Here is a 21,096-nt window from a genome sequence, read left to right as displayed (position 1 = left end):
CATTTCCTAAATTTTTTTAAATGTTTATAGAGTGAGAGCATGAGCGGGACAGGGGCAGAGAGAGAGACACACACACACACACACAGAATGCAAAGCAGGATCCAGGCTCCGAGCTGTCAACACAGACCCAGAAGTGGGGCTTGAATCTATGAACTCTGGGATCGTGACCTGAGCTGAAGTTGGACGCTCAACCGACCGAGCCACCCAGGTGGCCCCAAGAATACACATTTCTTTAAGGGAAGTAAAGGATAGAAGAAGAACTTAACCAAATGAGAATGGCTTCATACAGCAGGAGGCCCAGTGGCAGGACAAGCCGTCCTGGCCTTCAGTTCTCGTGAATGTGTCCTGTTGCCAATGTAATGCCATCTGGGAACTGGATCCCATCAGGTTGTCCAGCCTTTCTAACGATGGTGGTGGTGCTGGGTGGGGCTCTCTGGATTCCTCCCTGATTTAGTGGTGGCCTTGCCTGCCCAGCGAGTAAGAGTAACTGCTGTGAACCACAGCATATCCCTTAGCATTGAGAGCAAGACAGGGTGACTTGAAGATCAGCTGCTCAGACGTACCATCTTCCTAGGAGGCTCTCAAGCCGCTTGATGCAGGTTTGCGTAACTACACTTTGGTAGACCCTGAGCTGGGTCAGTATAGAGTCACTGGAAGCTGTCTGCATACCCACTGGAAAGAAGGGATCTTTAAATGAGGACATGTAGCATATCTGTTTTGTCAGAACAACATGTATTCTTGAAATCAATGACATTTTTTCCTCTTTAGTGCTTTTTATTCTAGTCATTGTTTTTGAAGGGTCAGTGCTATACATCTTGTATTCAGTCATTTGTATGTGAGCCACAGTTGCCGAAGTTTGCTGTAGTATGGAGAGATCTCTTTTCAGATTCCGGAAATTTCTGGAAATGTAACTTTCCAGAAAGAAAAGGAAACTGCCAGAGTTATTGGGAATTATCTTTAGGTATATTAGATCCTGTCCCTTGTCATCTGTTCAGGGACCTGGCTTCAATAATTGTACCCCTTACCCCATATTGTTTTTTCTCATTAGCAAGTAGTATATAACCTTCATTTTTTAAAAATGAAGAAAAACATCCTTAACCTGACACTCCCCTTTCATCTGCAGCCCCCATTTCTTTACTCCCTTTACAGCAAATTCATCAAAAGAAGTGTCCATGTTCACTGTTTCCAATTTTGTTTTTGTTCTTTTTCTCTATCTCTTCTTTGCTAATTAAGGTCCCATTCTCTCTGAACCCAGACGGACTTTCATCTTTACCACTCTGTGCCAACAGTCTTGTCAAAGTTGCTGGTGAGCTTCCCCTTCCGTGGCTTCCAGGGAATCCTTGTGCTGGGTTTTCTCCAGCAAGTCCTTCTTATCTTCCTGATCTTTTAACACTGGAGGATCCCAGGGTTTAGTCCTCAGTAGCTCTCTCTTTCTAGCATTTATCTCATCCGTGACTTCAGCTTTCATCTGTATGTGGATGATTCCTAAATTTTTATCTCCTTCAGAGACCTCTCCCCTGAGCCCTAGTCTTGAATATGTAGTTGCCAACTTTATGTCTCTACTCGGATGAGGTGTAGTAGTAGTCATCCCGCCCTCTAGTGTGTCCACAGTTGAACCCAGAGCTCCCTTCCCAGTCAGCCCTCTCCTCCTCCTGCAGCCTTCCCGGCCTCTGTCAAAGGCAACTCTCCTTCAGGGTGTTCAGGCCAGAATCGTTGGAGTCATCCTTATTTCTTCTCTTAGTCTGTGTTTTAAATTCTCCAGCAGAACGCCGTTGGCTTACCTTCATGGTCTCATCCCTTCACATCGCTCCCCTTACATAAATTGAGGTTATTGCAGTAGCTTTCTAACTGGTCCCCTTCCTTCTGCTGCCATGGGAACCAGAGTGACACTTTTAAAATATAAGTCAGGTCTTGTGACTCTTCTGCTTGGAACTCTCCAGAGAGTCCCATCTCCCCCAGAGTAAAAGCCTTCTGTGCCTCTAAGAACACCATGTCCTCCACTGCTCCTGGCCAACAGCGTCCCTGCTTTCTTGTTTCTTACACAGGCCGACTTGCCTCAGGGCCCTTGCATTTGCTTTTACTTCAACTCAGAGCATTCTTTCCTCACATACCCCAGGGTCTGTTCCACACTTCCTCTAGGTTTTTTCTCATTGTCATCTTTTCCCTAACTACTGTAGTATAAGATAGAAAATCCCTTACCCTCTGGCACATTTTTTTTTCCCCTCTATAGCACTTGACATCAGACATATACTGTATGGCTGCTTGTTTGTTTTTCTGTCTCCCCAAATAAAATGTAAGCTTCAGGAGTGTAGACACTTGATTTTCTTGATTTTATCATTGTTACATTTCAGGTGTCCTGATAGTGCTTTGAATGGGTGAATGGCTGAGTCATAGAAGGCATTCTGGGTTCACTTTACGGTATGGAGTTTATCCCTTGATGAAGGAAAGAAGATGTCAAGTGTGTCTTTTACCCACGTACGGCTGATAACTAATAAACCGGTGTTACGGCCTGCACCTCCACCTGCTTGCATTTCTTTTTCTTGCTCTCACCTCCCGTGCTGTACATTGCCCTCGAGGGGTCTCTTTGTGACTTAATCTCTTCTACCTAATCCCAGCTTCCTTTGTTTTCTTTTCTCATTCCTTGAGCCACCCCCCTCCATAACCCCTTCTGTATGCTCCTTTTTCATCCCCCTTGTCCCCCCCCCCCCCCCACGTAATTTAGTGTAGCACTTTCCTCTTAAGCAAAAGTCTCTGGAAATTCCCTAGTCATCACCATGATTTCTTCTTTAATTTAAAAACAGTTCCTGAGGTGGGGTGCCTGGGTGGCTCAGTAGGTTAAGTATCCGGCTTCGGCACAGGTCATGGTCTCATGGTTTGTGGGTTCGAGCCCCGTGTCAGGCTCTTTGCTGACAGCTTGGAGCCTGGAGCCTGAGGCTTCAGATTCTGTCTCCCTCTCTCTCTCTGCCCTTTCCCTGTTCATACTCTGTCTCCCTCTCTTTCTGCCCCTCCCCTGCTCACACTCTGTCTCTCTCTCAAACATTAAAAAAAATAAAAAAATAAAATACAATAAAAATAGTTCCTGAAATGGTACTTTTTTCTGTGGAACCTCTCTTAGGATAGCTAAGATATTTTAATCCCTTTTGTCTAAAAGATTGCCCTCTTTCCATCTGCTCCATGTTTCGTTCTTCTACATAATGGTCCAGTCTCATAAGAGATTCAGGGTAGCTGAGCCCAGAGTTGAGACTGCCCTCAGTGGTGGAACAAAATTTGTCTTGAAAATTCATCAACTTTATGTATGTCTCTGGAGCTGATACATAATATGCTGCTAGGAATGATTATTTTCCCCTCCGGAGAGCTGCCGAGGTCCAGTGATGGTTCTTCCCCTCCTACACAAATCAGTTGTGAATTTCTTCAAGTTGGACAAATTTTCTTTAATTTTTGTTCAGAAATATTACTTATTAATATTACTTAATATCACATATTAGTATATTGCATATTACTTAAGTAATTAATATTATTAGTATTACACATTAGTGTCTTTTACTTAATTTATACCTAGTTACTTATGATAACTTTATTATATTTTACATATATACTTGTTCAGCATTTGTCCCCGAGAAAATGGAGGAATAATAGGGAGAAGGGGGAAGAACTCAATGAGTATTGAGATGAGCATACACGTACCAAGTATGAACAAGTAGGTGCGCACACTAGTGTGACTAGACTGGAATTTTGCATATGTAGCAGGCTCTGTAGGAACACTACCCTTGTTTCCCCTGGTGCTCTGTGTTTCAGTCTATTTCTATTTGTCTTTATCTCCCTTTTTTTTTTTCTTAATTTTTTAAGTTTATTTATTTTGGGACAGAGAGAGAGAGCGCACGTGAGAGCGCACCGGCGAGAGAGCGAATCCCAAGCAGGCTCCACACTGGTGGAGCCCTACACCGGGCTCAAACTCACAAACCATGAGATCATGGCCTGAGCTGAAGTCAGGAGTCAGATGCTTAACCAACTGAGCCACCCAGGCGCCCCTCTGTCTTTATCTCTTGAAGACTTCTTGCTGAAAGCACTTGAGACTTGGCCTGAGGACTTTCTCCAGCTGTAGGAGCTCAACACCTTGCATTTGAAATAGGCTGGAAATGCTGGGAAGTTAATGCCCGGAGGATAGCCATCACCATTGTCTGTTGGGAGACTGGATAAATAACCTTGCTTTCTCTTCCTTTGGATGGGACCATGTCCCTACTACACAGTCTTCCAGCTGTCCCAAAAGGGGTGAATGCTCATTAGGGTTTGCACTGTGGCTTCTTCCTGTCCCACTTTTACACTCCTCTGCTAGTGCTTCTTGCGATCACTGCCATGTGAACATCTGCATTCAGGTTTGTGTATCAGGATCTGCTTTTAGGAGAATCCCACCCAAAGCCGTAGAAAATTATTAATGAGAAGAAAGGTCATAAATGAGAGATACTGGGTTTGAAAGTAGAGTTTGGATTCCCTTTATTAAATAGTAAATAACAGGGGCACCTGGGTGACTCGGTCGGTTAAGCATCCAACTTCGACTCAGGTCATGATCTCACAGTTCATGAGTTGGAGCCCCGCACCGGGCTCTGTGCTGACAGCTCAGAGCCTGGAGCTTGCTTTGGATTCTGTGCCCCCCTCTCTTTCTGCCCCTCCCCTGCTCATTCTTTGTCTCTCAAAAATAAATAAACATTGAAGAAAAATTTATAAAAGATAAATAGTAACAGATTTTTTACCTGATGGTCATATTTGTGTATTAATGCCTGTATAATAAGTGTGCTTTCATTTACTTGTATCTGTGTGCAGATGCACTGGGAAAGTTACCTGCAAAGTACAACATGAAAGCCACTTACTTACCTCATTGAATAGTTTTCTGGTCCTGCTACCTTAAAAAGATGTCTTGTGTGATAAGATTTGACTTCGAAGTTGTTTGCTACTGTTTTAATTTATTTCTCCCTTTCTTTATCCTTTCTGAATCCCTTTTTCAAAATGCTAGAAATATTCTGTAGTGGTAAGTAACCTTTGGCATGGGTCCAGTTGCAATCAAGTGCTAACATTTCACAGATTAATTACCATATAAAAACTAGCAGCCGTTTTGCTATCTTTGAGGAATGATGTGGTCTACTGGAATAAAATTTCCCTATAACTGAAGATTCTCCTTGTGAAATGTAGTTGAATGTCCTCAGAAAAGTTGCTCTGGAGATAAAATTCCCCATATGTCAATTATTTTTAGAAGGATTTTGGTGGGCATATTATGCTCTACTAGAGAATACTGCACTATTGAATTTTGATGACTAAGCATCACAGACCTTGGTTTGCTGTGCCGCATGGGCTGCTGGCATGTGTTGGACCGTTTGTGCACTAAATTGCCTCAGACCGGTGGTATTTATTGGTAGTGTTTCATCTCCTAACTTGCTATACTTTCCTGCTAGCTCTTACATTCTGCTCCTGTTTTACTGTGTTTTCTTAACTGGAGAGAAATGTAAGATTTCAAGTGGAATCAGACAACGGGTCTTCTTAAATTGCCCACTCTGTCATTGTGCTACACTTGTAATCAAGAATCAAGCTATGCCGAGGGATTTGGCAGTTACCGTTTCAATAGGTCTGGCAGGAAAGGTTAGAATTTTTAAAGTGTGCTCGTGACGCTGGATAGTAGCCTCGAATGCAGAAGCTGTGCCTGAGGAATGAGGGTAGTGCTGGCTCACAGGTAGTCTGACCCAGAGGACACGCAGATGGCCGGGGTGGTGATAGGCTGTATCTTGCCTCTTAGGCAGTCTTATTTGACTATGGAATCGTTTTGTGAGGAACCTTACCTCCTGTGGGACAGTTAAGACATGCTCTTTTGGAGACTGCTGTATGTGCAGTCTTCACTTAGCAAGGTTCTGATAACGCACAGATTTCAGTTACCATGTGAAGGAAAACTGTTATTTTACCTCCCCGGTATGCTGACACCTGTCTTCGGGCTTGTCACCACATGGTTGCAAGAGAGCTGGCGAAGGTCTTCTTAAGAGCATCCAAAGCAGGAGGGAAGGAAGGGGTCGAAAGCAATCTTTCTGTCACGTGGCCTTCTCTTTTATGAAGGGAGAAAAACCTGTCCCTGAAGTGCTCTACCGTACCTGCCTCTCCATCTTACCATCGTCTTGACAAACAACTGTGAATAAGGTACTGCCCTGGCTTCCCTGCCAGGATTTTACATCTGCAGTTCCTCAGATACCATTGCTGAGGATTGCTCTGAGCTGGCTGCAAAAGAACCACCTGGGGAACTTGTTAACAATAAAGGTTATTGGGCCCCACCCATTAACTTTTCCCTGTAGATCTAAGGTGGGGCTCAAGAATATGTTTTTCGTTTTAAAAATAAGCAATGCGCGGGCGCTTGGGTAGCTTAGTCGGTGAAGCATCCAACTCATGTCATGATCTCGCAGTTTGAGCCCCGCATCAGGCTCTGTGCTGAGAGCTCAGAGCTTGGAGCCTGCTTCAGATTGTGTCTCCCTCACTCTCTCTCTCTCTCTCTCTCTCTCTCTCTGCCCCACCTCTGTCTCTCAAAAATGGATAAAAACGTTAAAGAATGAAAAATAAGCAATGCACAGCACAAAAGATTTAGAAAGTTATATGGTAAAAAGCAATTCTCTCGTTCCATTCTGCATCCATTCTGATTTCTTTCCCAGAGGCAATCACTTGTACCAACTTTTTGCATATTGTTACAGACATACTCTGCATGCATTTGCAAACATGCATGTGTGGTTGGTTGGCCGGGTGGGGGCATATTATACAAATCTGCACCTGGCTTTTGTTTCTTTCCAGCATATCTTAAAGATCTTTTTCTCTGTCTCTCCCCACAGAGCTGCCTCATTCTTTTGAAAGGCTGCCTCCTAGCAGCTTATAAAAACCCTACGGGGGATTCTATTGTACAGCCAGGTTTGGGAGCCACAGATAGTCTGAATGTTAAAGGAGGTTAGGAAAAGTTTTCTTGAAATGTTAATGCTTTAAATCTTGCATTCCACAGCAAGGAACTCGACTCAGCAAACATTTTGTGTACTTCTAGATTCAGGTTGCTTTAGAACAAGTTTTTACATAATGTTTACTTGATATGGTTATTAGGTAAAATTTGTCAGTCAAAAATACATTAAGGCAGTAGTATTATATGTATTATATATATGATATATATATAATATATAAGGCATTATAATATATATATAAAATATATAAGGCATTATATACTGATATGCATACTGATAACATACTTTTAAATTCCTTCCTTTATTAACTTAAGAAAATTGCCAAGCAAACCTTTATGAAATTGCTAATGTTTATCCTTTATTGACATGGCAAGTTTTTTCTCCCCCCCCCCCCCCCAAATAATTTACAAAGTTCTTACATGTTCACATCGTATTTGCTTTGGGATGGCGTTTATTCGTTTGTTTATTCGTTTGTTTATTCGCTGTTTCACTGGTTACAAATAGAAGTGCAGTATAGTCTAGCTCCATGAAATAGCAGATCCTCACATAGCGGATCCGCTGGGCATTGTTTGCATTATAGCTTCCCTTAGTCTCTGCAGACATACCTTATACAGAGCCAGACAGGCAGAAAGTAGTTCGCCAAAGAGAAGCAAGACTATTAGCCCAAGAGGTCGAATGGCTAGTGGAATGGCCACAGGCTGGTGAAAGACAAATATGTTTCGCTCTTAGGGTATTTCGGAAATTTTAAACACCTTTTCTTTCTTTAGAACATTTTAATAGAAATTATTACCTTCGTGAGAGAACAGTTTATTTGTAAAGATCCATTTCATCCATTTACCATTTACATTGCCTACTCGGTACTTAGATGTCAGGCAGTGAGTGACAGGCAGAAGGAACATGTTTTTGGCACTCAAGAAGCAAACAGTGCAGTGTGTCAGCATTTAAAATGTATTCGATGTATTCGATAGGTTTCACAAATTTACCTTGGAACAAATTTTGTTAGAAGCTTGTTAACAGAATGTTCGGCTTTTAAGGGGTGCATTTTGTACCAGCGAGCACACCTGTTGGTTCTTCTACCTCCCCTTGTTTTTCTCTCATGTTCTTCCGTTCTGTTCTTCAGTAACATAGATGTTCTCATTCAGCTGGTTGGAAATAAGTTGGGAAGCCCTGGAACAGTTGGAAGCATAAGCCAGCTGTTTGAGGTAGAAAAAGTGTCTCATTTTCTGAGATTATTATGAACTGAAGGAATTTGGTTCATAGTATGCACTTCATTCAAAACCCTCGTTAAATATAGTTAAGCACATAATATGCCAATAAATAGCTTTAATATGTCAAAAATAAAATCTCCCCAGCAGTTGAAATATGCCATACTTGACTTATAAAGAAAAGCACTTAATTTTATGAAAATAGCTTTACATGTCAGCAAGAAAATAATAGAAGTTGGGCTTTTTCTGAACCACAGATTTAATCATAAATTACCATTTTGAATTTCATATGTGCAAATTATAAATTTTTACTTTAGCTGATATCTGTTAATAATCTCAGGGTTAACACACTGCACAAAATGTAATTTAAAAATGGAAGTGCCTGGGGCACCTGGGTGGCTCAGTCGGTTGAGCATCAGACTCTTGATTTCAGCTCAGGTCATGATCCCAGAGTTGTGGGATTGAGCCCCCCCATTGGGCTCCACACCGATTCTCTCTCTCCCTCTCGAAAGAAAGAAAGAAAGAAAGAAAGAAAGAAAGAAAGAAAGAAAGAAGAGAGAGACAGAGAGAGAGAGAGAGAGAGAGAAAGAAAGAAAGAAAGAAAGAAAGAAAGAAAGAAAAAAAGACAATGCCTATTGGCATCCTTGTACTTTTAGTAAGAATGTCAACCTATTAAGCCAATACTAGTTAGCAAAATAAAGTTTTTGGACCAGCAAAACTAATGTTCCACAGTTTCATTCTAAGCATTTTATGTATATTTTATTATTAGCTCTAAGAGGGAAACAAGTGTCATTATCTCCATCTTTACAAATAAGACAAAAACAGGCAGAGTCAGTTGCTCCAAGTCGCACAACTACTTAAGTGGAGTAGCCAGGATTCTAATATAGGCTGACTGAGTCCAGACAATGCAACCATCAAAATCAATCAGAAATTGAAAACAAAGTATCTCCCCTCACCCCCTTAAAGAATGGCCATTTGAATATCTAAGTGTTCTCTGAAGAGACATCGGGAAGAAAAAATATTAAGCCAAGTTTCCTGCTTACGCTCAAACCTCATAAATAAACCCAAATCTATACTAGCTATGACCGCTCTCTGATAGAAATGTAATAATATTAATGGCTACCATTTATTACTTAAAATGTTTACAGTGCCATTGCTTACTATTTGCCAAGCCCTGTGCCTTACGTGTTTACACACATTGTTCTATTTGATCCTAGGGGAACTCCTGCCCAGAGAGATTAAGAAACTTGCTCAGAGTCAAAACTCTGAGAGCTAAAATCAAACCAAGCCTTTCTAATTCCAGAATCCGTGCATCTCACTGAAGCTAGTCCACACTTGTTTATCTTGTGGCAAGGACCTAGGCCGGGTAGATATTGCCTGGCTTATCGCTGTCCCATGAGCCCACTGACCTCAGAGTTAGAATCTAAAAGGAAATATGAAGGCGGGTTATAAACTATCTTCTATGTTCCTGGAGGTCATTCACTTCAAAGGCTACTTCCCAGCCTCTTTGATGATAGTGTGGGGCTTTGGAGGTCGTAGTCGAGTAGTTTGGTGCTTTGGGTGAGAAGGTGGAGTTTTGATACACAGGTTAAAACTTTTGTAAGGAAGGAAAATTTTAAATGAATGAATTTCTTTACTAGAGCCTTCTATCATCCAAGAAAGCATGAAAAATCTACTAATTCATATGTTGAAAGATCTTTCCCTTTTTTACCAACTGTTTGATGCCTTTAGTTATTGTACCAAATTCTTAAAAAAAATTAAAGCTGGATGGACTTTTTTTTTTTTTTTTTTTAAGTAGGCTCCATGTCCAGTGTGGGGCCCAATGTGGTGCTTGAACTCAGAACCCTGAGATCGAGACCTGAGCTGAGATCAAGAGTCGGGCACTTAACCCACCAAGCCACCCAGGCAGACACCCCAAGCTGAATAAACTTAAAAAAAAAGTTGCTTATAACTTTAACACAACGTATTAGTTTTCAGATAGGTATTCTGCATAGTTAATAATCAGTAGAAATTTGCTGGGATCATGGTGGTGTGGGGACACTGTACTTAGCCAGGAGAAATCTTGAGCTCAACTCAGGAAATAGAGTATGTAAAATAGCTCAATATCAAAGTGTGAAAATGTAGCAATAAAATGTTGAAGGACTTTCTGTGGGGTGATCCAGTGAAGTTTCACCGAGAAGTTGGAATTTGAGTTGAGTCTTTGAAGACTAGGTAGTGTGGATTGCTTGGTGAAGAATGGAGAGAGAATTTGAAGCAAGAGGAATGATATCTAATGAAGTCCACAGGACAGTAAGATCTTAAAGAATTTGGCCACCCACCCTTCCAACCACAAGAGTAGAGAATATAAATGGGAGCATTATCTAAGAGGAAAAAAGAGAGTGCGTGGCAGATCCTACGGAATTCTGGTTAGTCATTAATTCAATTCTGTTCTTGTCAAGGGTCCAAAAAAAAAAAAAAAAAAGCCAGCTAAGCAACAATTTCAGAAGATTAAGACAATAGAAAGTGCTAAAGTTGTCACTGTCCCACTCACCAAATGGCAATAGGGCTGTTCTTCTATAGATGGAAGCTATTCAGCAAAGGTCAGATTGTCACCCCTATAGAAAACCACCCCCAACACATATACACACTAGTCTAATAAACATTTAAAGTTTTGCTGTTAGGAAAAAGGGCGATTTGTATATGAAGGAAAGTTTTATAAGAGAAATAAATGGAGAGACTAAAGGGTTGACAGTGATTCTTACAAAATTTGCTTTCAGAATTCTGCATTTTGTGTGTCCTACTCTATTTGCTTTTAACATACCTGTTAAAGCTGTAGTGATTCTAGAATTCTCTTAATGTAGGGTAGGAAGTGGGAAAAGTTATCCCTCCTCTGAGAAAGAAACTGAAATGTATGTAGTAGTTCCTTTTACTGCCCTTCAGTGATCTGAAATAACCTTCTTGGTTTGGGAACATTTAATTAAAAAAAAAATTTTTTTTAATGTTTGTTTATTTTTGAGAGAGAGAGAGAGAGAGAGAGAGAGCGCGCGAGCAGTGCAAGCAGGGGAGGGGCAGGGAGAGAGGGAGACACAGAATCCGAAGCAGGCTCCAGGCTCTGAGCTGTCAGCACAGAGCCTGACATGGGGCGTAAACTCACAAACTATGAGATCATGTATGACCTGAGCTGGAGTCAGATGCTTAACGAACTGAGCCACGCTGGTGCCCTGGGAACACTTAATTTTTTGTGCTTAATATGATTTTTTAAAATGATATTTTATATGATTAAAGAGATTTAAATAATTTATCAACTTATTGCTTTAGTAAAAAAAATAGTGTACCAAATTTACTATAAAGTTCTGAAATTAAAAAAAGTTTTTTAAATTTTATTTATATTTATTTATTTTTTTGACAGAGCTCATAATTTACTGGAAATATGGCCTGTGAAACCATTACAATCCAAATTGGTAAAAGATATATTCTGAACTTTATAACAGAAGCTATAGAAAGGAACAAGAAAACCTAACTCAGTTGTCAGCTGTGATTGGAGTCAGGTAGGCAGTGATGGTCCACAAATTGGTGATTTCTGAACCAAGTTTGAAGCACAGGTAGGAGTTAGTAGATCAGACACATAGTGGAAGACAGTATAGCTTCACCTCATGCAGACATTTAGCTTGCTTGATAATCATGAGGGCACATAAGGTAGTAAGAGGTTCTTCAGTAAAATGCCATTTATAATGTTTTGGTTTATTTTTAGTTTTTATCTTGATAAAAACTTAAAATTCTTAGACTCTGAGAAAAAAAATTTTTTAATGTTTATTTTTGAGAGAGAGAGACACACACACACACACACACACACACACACACACACACGTGAATGGGGGAGGGGCAGAGAGAGAGGGAGACACAGAATCCAAAGCAGGTTCCAGGTTTTGAGCTGTCAGCACAGAGCCCGACGCAGGGCTCGAACTCAGGAACCTTGAGATCATGACCTGAGCTAAAGTCAGACGCTTAACCGACTGAGCCACCCAGGCACTCCAGGTTCTGAAATTTTAAAATGAATGCTGGTGAAAATGTTTTGCTAGTTGATGAGAATTGTCAAAACCTGAAAACATCACTGACATTTTAGTGTAAGAGATTATATTGGGGAGGGGGGTGAAGAGTAGAAGCTGGAGAGAGGAACTAGGGATCTTTGGGGATTATTAGCTAAGTTTTGCCTAAAGGGTCCTAAATTAGTTCAAATGGCCCTATCTTCTTCCCTAAGCCTTGTGGGAGTCACCCTTATTTATGTATCTTAGCTATTGATAGATGAGTTTGTGTTATATGTTTAGTTAGATTTTCCAGGACATTATTTTCTTACTTAATTTGGTGTAACCGTCACTATTTAAGAGGAATGTGGCCATAGTTGAGGTATGACCTGACAAATCTGAGTTTCTGGAAGTGTCAAGTTGGCTTCTGTGCCTTTGAGTTTCTGTTCTGGTTGGAGTGTAGCCTCTACTGCTGGCACCTCATGAACCTCCCTTTCGAGGCTTGGTTTGGAGCTCTGACTGGATACCGAGAGAGCTCTCCCCCATCTCGCTTGCTTCTCTGCTGCATCTCAGCACGCTGCTACTGCCCGTAGCACTGTCAGAGAATCTGCTTCCTTGGATGTTTCAAGCTCTAAACGTTCCGCTACTTGAGCATAACCTCTGCCCCTCGCGGATCGCTTGCTCACGGCCTCCGCTGAGACACATAGGACCACACTGAGACGCCTCAGACCATCTGACCATTTTTTTGCTTTCACTACCTTTTCCCGTCTTCATGCCCCTTTTGTCCTGCTCACACTGCAGCGTCCATCATTATGTTAACTTCCTTGGAAATACCCTCACCTCTCTCTCTGGTCTTTGTCCACAAAACCCCAGCTGTGGACAGACCCACTCTCCTTCCTTGGGCCTGTGTTGAACACTGCTGAAAAAACATCGCACACATGGGCAGAAGTGGTTTTACTTGGAATTTGTGGTCACAGACCTCAGGTGGACTCTCAACACTGCCTGGCAGTGTGACTGTGTTTCTTGGTCTTTCCTTCTTCAAGTCAGCAATTTTATACTTTCTTCCCTAGCTCCTCACGCCTCACGCCTTTCTTTTCTCACACTGTCCACACTCAGCTGATTATCTCACACCAGACTAAGCTGAGAAAACCGAAGCCTTCAGGCTATAGTGTGATGTCCAATTTATCAATTTTTTCCTTTGTTCTGTGTGCGTGTGGGGCTGGATTCAAGGCATGAAGATTTACTCCTCTGCTTTATTTGAAGAGTCTTATAGTTTTAATTTTACATTTAGGTGTATGATCCATTGGAGTTAATTTTGGTATACGTATATGGTGAGGTCCCAATGCATTCTTTTGCGTCTTTGTTCATTTCAGGAGCATTTGTTGAAAAGACTATTCTTTCCCCATTGAATGGTTTTGTCATTGTCGTCAAAAATTAGTTGATCCTAAAAGTAAGGCTTTATTTCTGGGTTCTCAAGTCTGTTGCATTGATCTGTGTGTCTGTCCTTATGCTCCTACCACACAGTCTTGATTGCTGTAGTTTTATATGTAAGTTTTGAAATTTGGAAGTTTGGATCCTCCATCCAATGAATTTTAACCTTTTCTTTGGGTTATAGAAACCTTTTTGGGTAATAAGAAACCATGGGCCCAGGACATGATACATAAATACGTAGAAAATTTTACATAGGGTTTATTTTATTGAAGTGGAAATTTATAGTCTTTTAGTTAAAAAAAAAAAAAGCTTTATAGGGACACCTGGGTAGCTCAGTCGCTTGAGGGTTTGACTCTTGATTTTGGCTCGGGTCATTGCCCCAGGGTCGTGGAATCAAGCCCTGTGCCAGGCTCTGTGCTGAGTGTGGAACCTGCTTAAGATTGTCTCTCCCTCCCTCTCTCCCTCTCCCCTGCTCACACACTCTCTCTCTTTAAAAAAAAAAAAAAAAAAAAAAAAAAAAAAAGCTTTTTAAACAATTAGCGTATTCACCTTTTGCTTTCTATGGAAATAAATGAAATAAATCTAAATTGGACAAAAAAAAATAAAGCAATTTTCATTCTGCTCAAAAGTAAATTGCACTTACCTGATTAAGGTACATGGATTGAGTGTTTGAATGGCAATGTCATGTTATTTATTTATTTATTTATTTATTTTTTTAATTTGTGTTTTTGAGAAAGAGAGAGACAGAGTGGGAGTAGGGGAGGGACAGAGACAGAGGGAGGCACAGAATCCGAGGCAGGCTCCAGGCTCTGAGCTGTCAGCAAAGAGCCTGACATGGGGCTTGAACTCACAGTGAGATCATGACCTGAGCCTAAGTCGGATGCTCAACCGACGAGCCACCCAGGCGCCCCTGTCATGTTATTTTTGACAGCTGGTTCTAACTTTTTTGTCTTGATTGCAGCGAGCTCTACTCAGAGTCTCAATGACTTTATGGTAGCAGATGTACTGGATGGAGTTCACACATGAAAGTAGGCTTGTTTGCGGATATTCAGAGATCTCTAAGATTTTTTTTTTGATATTTTGCTATGGTTGTTAGATTGCTACATTTCAAAGTTTTTGTTGCTTAATTTTTTTAGGTGGTTGTAAAAATAAGATAGAATTTTATCCTTAAAACATTTTAATTATGGGGGCATCTATGTGGTGTTTTATTTCATTGTTTAGCTTTATATTGTTCGTATATGGAAATGTGATTGCTTTTTATGTGCTGATAACATATCTAGCAACCTTCTTATTGATTCTTATCATTTATGTATAGGTTCTTTTGAGTTTTCTGCATATGTAACTGTAGCATTTGCAAATGGTAGCTTTTTTTTCTTTTCTAATTCTTAAACCTTTTAACCTTATTTTATTACACCAGCTAATATTCACTAGAACTGGTATGCTCAGACATTCTTCTTTTGTTCTTAATCTCGGACAAATTTCATGTTATTTGCATAGAATTTTTTAGAAGTATCCTTTAACAGATTATGGAAGTATCCTTCTAGTCTTGATTTTCTTAGAGGTTTTGTTTGCTTTTTAATCGTAAGTAAATGTTGAATTTTGTTGAGAACTTGTCTTGCATTTTTTTAAATGGTCATAAATTTTTTCTTTTAATCTGTTTAATGTAGCACATTTCACTGATTAAAATATTTAGTGTTAAAACCACCTTGCATTCCTGAGATAGGCCAAACTTGGTATTTGTATGTTTTCTCATAAATGAGAGTGGTTTGTAATTTTCCTTTCTTGTATCATCCTAAGTTTTAGTATCAAGTTATGCTATCCTAAGATGAGGTAGGGAGTAAGGCTTTTTTTTTTTTTTCAACGTTTATTTATTTTTTGGGGGACAGAGAGAGACAGAGCATGAACGGGGGAGGGGCAGAGAGAGAGGGAGACACAGAATCAGAAACAGGCTCCAGGCTCTGAGCCATCAGCCCAGAGCCTGACGCGGGGCTCGAACTCATGGACCGCGAGATCGTGACCTGGCTGAAGTCGGACGCTTAACCGACTGCGCCACCCAGGCGCCCCATGGGCGTTTTGTCCTACCCTCTGGTGCAAGTTTTTTTTTTTTTTTTTTTTTTAATTTATTTATTTTGGGGGGGGGTGCCTGGATGGCTCAGTTGGTTAAGTGTGGGACTCTTGATTTCGGCTCAGATCATGATCTCATGGTTGGTGAGATCAAGCCCCATATAGGGCTCTGCACTAGCATAATGGAGTCTGCTTGGGATTCTCTCTCCCTTCCCCTCCCCACCCCCTTTCCCCCCCTCCCTCTCCCCCTCTCCCTCTCCTTCTCTCTCCCCCTCTCTCTGCCCCTCACCTGCTGTCACGCACTCTCTCAAAATAAATAAAATAAAACAACAAAAAAAGTTTGTTTGGGGCGCCTGGGTGACTCAGTTGATTAAGTGCCCGACTTTGGCTCAGGTCATGATCTTGAGGTTCTTGAGTTCAATCCCCACATTGGGCTCTGTGCTGACAGCTCGGAGCCTGGAGCTTGCTTTGGATTCTGTGTGTGGCTCTCTTTCTGCCCCTCCCCCCCCCTCTCTCTCTCTCTCAAAAATAAATAAACATTAAAAAAATTAAAAAACAAGCTTGAGAGCAAGACAGTATGTGGGTGCACATGTGCGGGAGGAGCAGAGAGAGAGAGGGAGAGAAAATCCCCAGCAGGCTTGCACTGTCAATGCAGAGCGTTATGTGGGGCTTGATCTCACTGACCCTGAGATCATGATCTGAGCTGAAATCAAGAATCCAGTGCTTAACTGACTAAGCAACCCAGATGCTCCTCTAGTGCAAGAATTATTTACTCTTTGAGTATTTGATAGAATTTGCTTGTGAGGCCATCTGGGACTGGGATTTTTTTTTTTTTTTTTTTTTTTTTTGGTGGGACAATTTTAAAAATTACTAAGTAACAGTTACAGGACAATTCAAATATTCTATTTCCTTGTGATTCAGGTTTGTCTGTCTTACCTATATTTTCTAGTCTCTCGGCATAAAGTTGTTCATAATACTTTCTTTTACCTTTAATGTCTATAAGAATCTAGTTTCTACCTCTTTTCATTCCCAGTATTGGTTATTCGTGTCACCTGTTTTTCTTAAACTTGCTAGAGGTTTTCCCAGTTTTGTCTTTTCAAAGAATTTTTGGCTCCGATGCTCTGTTGCATGGTTTGTTTTCTGTGTCATCAATTTTGCTTTTTTATTCCTTCTATTTATGTTTTAAGGCTTATTTTGCTATTCTTTTTGTAACTTCTTCAGGTGGATGCTTATTAGTGTATTGATTTCAGCCTTTTCTAATGCATGCACTTAAAACTGTATATTTCTGGGGCGCCTGGGTGGCTCAGTCGGTTGAGCATCCAACTTTGGCTCAGGTCATGATCTTGCAGTCCGTGAGTTCGAGCCCCACGTCAGGCTCTGTGCTGACTGCTCAGAGCCTGGAGCCTGTTTCGGATTCTGTGTCTCCCTCTCTCTCTGACCCTCCCCCATTCATGCTCTGTCTCTCTCTGTCTCAAAAATAAATAAACGTTAAAAAAAAATTAAAAAGAAATAAAAACACTTTACTTTGTAAGGGATATTTAAAAAAAAACTGTATATTCTGTTTATAAATTCTGCATCCCACAAGTTTTGTTATGTAGCATTTTCGTTAGTGCTCACTTCCAGATAATTTCAGTGTTTCATTATCTGTTGACTTATGGGTTACTTAGCCGTTTATTTCTTAATTTCTAAGCAATGGAAGATTTTCCATTTAGCTTTCTGTCATTGATTTCTAGCTTAATTGAACTGTAGCTAGAGAGTTCCTAATTTCAGACCTCCAGAATTTGACTGTGGTCCAGTGTATAGTAGCTTGTTACCAATGGTCCATGTATGCTTGAAGGAATGTGTGTCCTGGAGAGGTTGGGTAGAGTATTCCATAAATGTCCATTAGTTCATGTTTTTTTTTTTTTAAATCCTGCAGTTCAAATCTTGTATATTTAGATTCTTGTTTGATGTGCTTATTCCATCAGATACTGACAGAGGTGTCAAAATCTCCCAGTACAGTTAGTTGTTCTTGTTATTGTCCTCCTGGGGAACTGAAAGTTTTAGGCTTTATCGCATATTTTTTACTTTAGATTTTGTGTTGCTTAATTTTAATATAGCGTACTTTCTTTTGATTACTATTTTCATGGTATTTATGTGTCCATCCTATTACTTTCAATCTTTCTGTATTCCTGTTTTATGTATGTCTCCTATAACTAGGGAAGTCCAGCCAGGTAATCTGTAGCTTTTAATTGGAACAGGTTAATCCATTTTCATATAATGTAATGACAGAGGTCATATATTTTAATTTATACCTCCATCTTATTTTGCTGTCTCTATTTCTTTTCCTCTTTTTTTCCCCCTCCTGTTTTTGAATTGATTTTTTAAAAATAAATTCTTATAAATTCTATTTCTGCTTCGGTACTAGTGTGGAAGCTATACTTTCTTTTTTTTTTTTTGAAAAAAAATTTTTTTTAATCTTTATTTATTTTGAGAGAGAGACAGAGCGTGAGCAGGGGAGGAGCTGAGAGGAGGGAGACACAGAAGCCAAAGCAGGCTCCAGGCCCTGAGCTGTCAGCACAGAGCCCGACGCGGGGCTCAAACTCACAAACTGCAAGATCATGACCTGAGCCGAAATCACTTAACCCACTGAGCCACCCAGGGGCCCCTGGAAGCTATACTTTCTATTTCCGTTCCTTTAGTCATCTCTCAAGAAATTCTAATAGGCATTCTCAACTTAAGGTGATGTTAATCATCACCTTTCCTGTCCTTCCAGGATAAGTGCCTGAAGAGCCTGTAACTCCGTTTGTCCTTTCCTTACTCAAGTGCTGTTGTTGTGTGTTTTAGTTCTCTATATATTTTTAAATCTCACATGACATTATTTTCGGTAGTGAGTCTCCATGTAAATTTACCCATATATTTATTACTTTTTTTAGCTTTTCACTTTTTTCTTGCATCCAGACCTCTCTGTGATCATCTCCCATTTTCCAGAAGTATGTCCTTTGCATTTCCTGTGCTGTGGGTTAGCTGGAGGTGAACTCTCAGGTTTTGGTTCACTACGAATCATTCTCCCCCCTCCTTCTTGAAACATATTTTTAACTGAATACTAAGTGCTAGGTTAATAGAATGCTAGGATATAGGAGGAAGGGAAGAGGAAGAGAAGAGAAAGAGAGCATGAGAGCTCTCTAGTGTCTCTTCTTCTAAGGACATTGATCCTGTTGCATCAAAGCCCCACCCTTATGACCCCATTCAGTCTTTATTACTTCTTAGAGGCTCTGTCTCCAAATACAGCCACGTGGAGGGGTTAAAGCTTTGGCATGTGAACTTTGGGGGGACACAAACATTGAATCCACGCTAGGTGACATTTACATAATGGTTGAGCTCTTATGGCTTATAATTATATTATTTCTGATGTCTCTACTGTTACTAGTGAATCATTTCCCATGTATTTGGGCATACTTTTGCCCCATAATTATTTAGCAAGTGTGTAGGGAAGAGAATAAAATTTGTACATATGTTTCTGGAATCTACAAAATTTGTTGGTGAGGTTGTTGTACACTTCGCAGCTAAATTCTAACCATCTATTACAGTTAAGTAAATATTTTCAACTTATTTACATATTGATTCTATTTTTCTTTATCTTAGCTGTGTTGGTGTAGAAGAACATCATGCTGTTGACATTGACCTTTATCACTGTCCCAACTGTGCAGTTCTACATGGTTCCTCCTTGAGTAAGTACTAGAAGCTTAAATAAAAACTGAAGTTTAGAATTTAATGTGTACAGGGTGCCTGGGTGGCTCAGTCAGTTGAATGTCCGACTCTTGATTTTGGCCAGGTCATGATCTCATGGTTCATGGGATCGAGCCTTGTGTCGGGCTCTGCACTGACAGCTTAGAGCCTGCTTGAGATTCTCTCTCTCTCCCCCTCTCTCTGCGCCTCCTCCCCTCACGCTTGCATGTTTTTTTCTCTCTCTCTGAAAATAAATAAACATTAAAAAATAAAAAGAATTTAATGTGTACATGATAATGTTTTAATAATAGTTTCACTAGTTATGTTACATCCACTAAGAACTGTAGGGAATATTTTTCTGAAGATACTGAGAATGCACTTTCTGTCTGAATTATTGAATAACTTATTTCATAAGTCACAAAGATTAAATGAAAAAATATTATTCTTAATTGCCAGTGCAAAGCCCCCAAATTCAAGGACATATATTCAAAGTTTTCAATTTGAGAAATGTGAAAAATTTGCTAATTCTAGAAACTGATATCAACTGCTTTTATCTCTTTATAAATAAATTAAAAAAAACCTTTCAGTAATATTTGGGACAGACTTTAATGCACACACATGCATTATATTTTTAGGAGAAAATTAGGGCATCAATATGCTAAAATATTACTTACGTTTTCTGAATTTGGTCATCAGTTTGAGTATGGCCTAGAATCCTGCCCAACTTGAAGCCACACCCCGTCCAGTCCCATTCTGAGGAAGACCGAAGCCAGACCAAGTGTCTGCCTGCACTCTTCTGCCCCAGGGGCAGGACACAGGCAGGGAAGTTCACACATCCTCTGGGGTGTACCAGCGTCACACACAAAACGATATTTTACAGATGCTTCGGAAGAATAGACTGGAATGTTAATGGTCATTGTGCAGATGGAAAGTAGGGATAACGTTTAAAAGGTTTTGAAGGATGTTACAACTTTCTTTTGTAAAAAATGTAGACTACAAACTAGCATTTTTGTGTTCATGAGACTAGAGGGAAAAACCAGGCTTAATCATTTTGCATAGGAAGAAAACTCTACCTGAACATACTTTGATACACACTTAAGTGAGATGTAGGTAACCTATCCAACCTTTTTAAATGCAGCTTTTTTCCTAGTATTTTTTTCTTCATAGAAATTTTTTTCTGAAGTTGTGGGCAAGTAATTACTTAAGAGAAACTTACTAGCAACTGACTGCTTATCTGTTAGAAATATTAGTAATTTATCTAGTCTCTTTGTAAGAGATTGTGAAATTTAAGCTGTAAGAATACATTAAAATATTTCCTTGTAATCTACAGGTTATCCATTTATTAGTTACACAGTATAAAATTTGAGGTTAACAAATTGGTAGAATTGTTAGTGTAATTGACCAGTTTATTGTCATAAATGTTTTTAAAAGTTCTTATTTTGTGTAGCCGTGAAGTATGTGGCATATAACTTGTAATAATTATTGACCAAGTATAATTCTTAGAGGGAATAACCAATACTGGGTTGTTATTTCAAGAAAGGAAACGGAACTAAAATTTATAACAGTTTTAGTTTAGAATTCAAGTATGTAATCCCAAAATGAAATAATTTGAATTTAATTTCTATGAAATACCAGTGGGTTAACTATGATATGTGATGCACTCTATTTTCTATTTTTCCTGTGTGATTTAATTTTTTAAAGAGCTTGTCATCCTCACTA

General features: G+C 39.9%; 1 protein-coding gene across 1 annotated transcript in view; it reads left to right on the top strand.

Annotated features, from left to right (window-relative positions):
- Positions 1-21,096, top strand: part of KDM7A (lysine demethylase 7A) — an 83,106-nt gene that overhangs the window by 16,914 nt on the left and 45,096 nt on the right. Inside the window, exon 2 of the mRNA XM_030308560.1 lies at positions 19,294-19,379. Coding sequence (XP_030164420.1) covers positions 19,294-19,379 — 86 coding nt within the window. The remainder of the gene's footprint in view (positions 1-19,293; positions 19,380-21,096) is intronic.

The sequence above is a fragment of the Lynx canadensis genome, chromosome A2 (assembly GCF_007474595.2).
Source record: "Lynx canadensis isolate LIC74 chromosome A2, mLynCan4.pri.v2, whole genome shotgun sequence".
Taxonomy (NCBI): Eukaryota; Metazoa; Chordata; class Mammalia; order Carnivora; family Felidae; genus Lynx; species Lynx canadensis.
The sequence above is the reverse complement of the archived record's forward strand: the minus strand, read 5'-3'. Positions and strand labels throughout refer to the sequence as shown.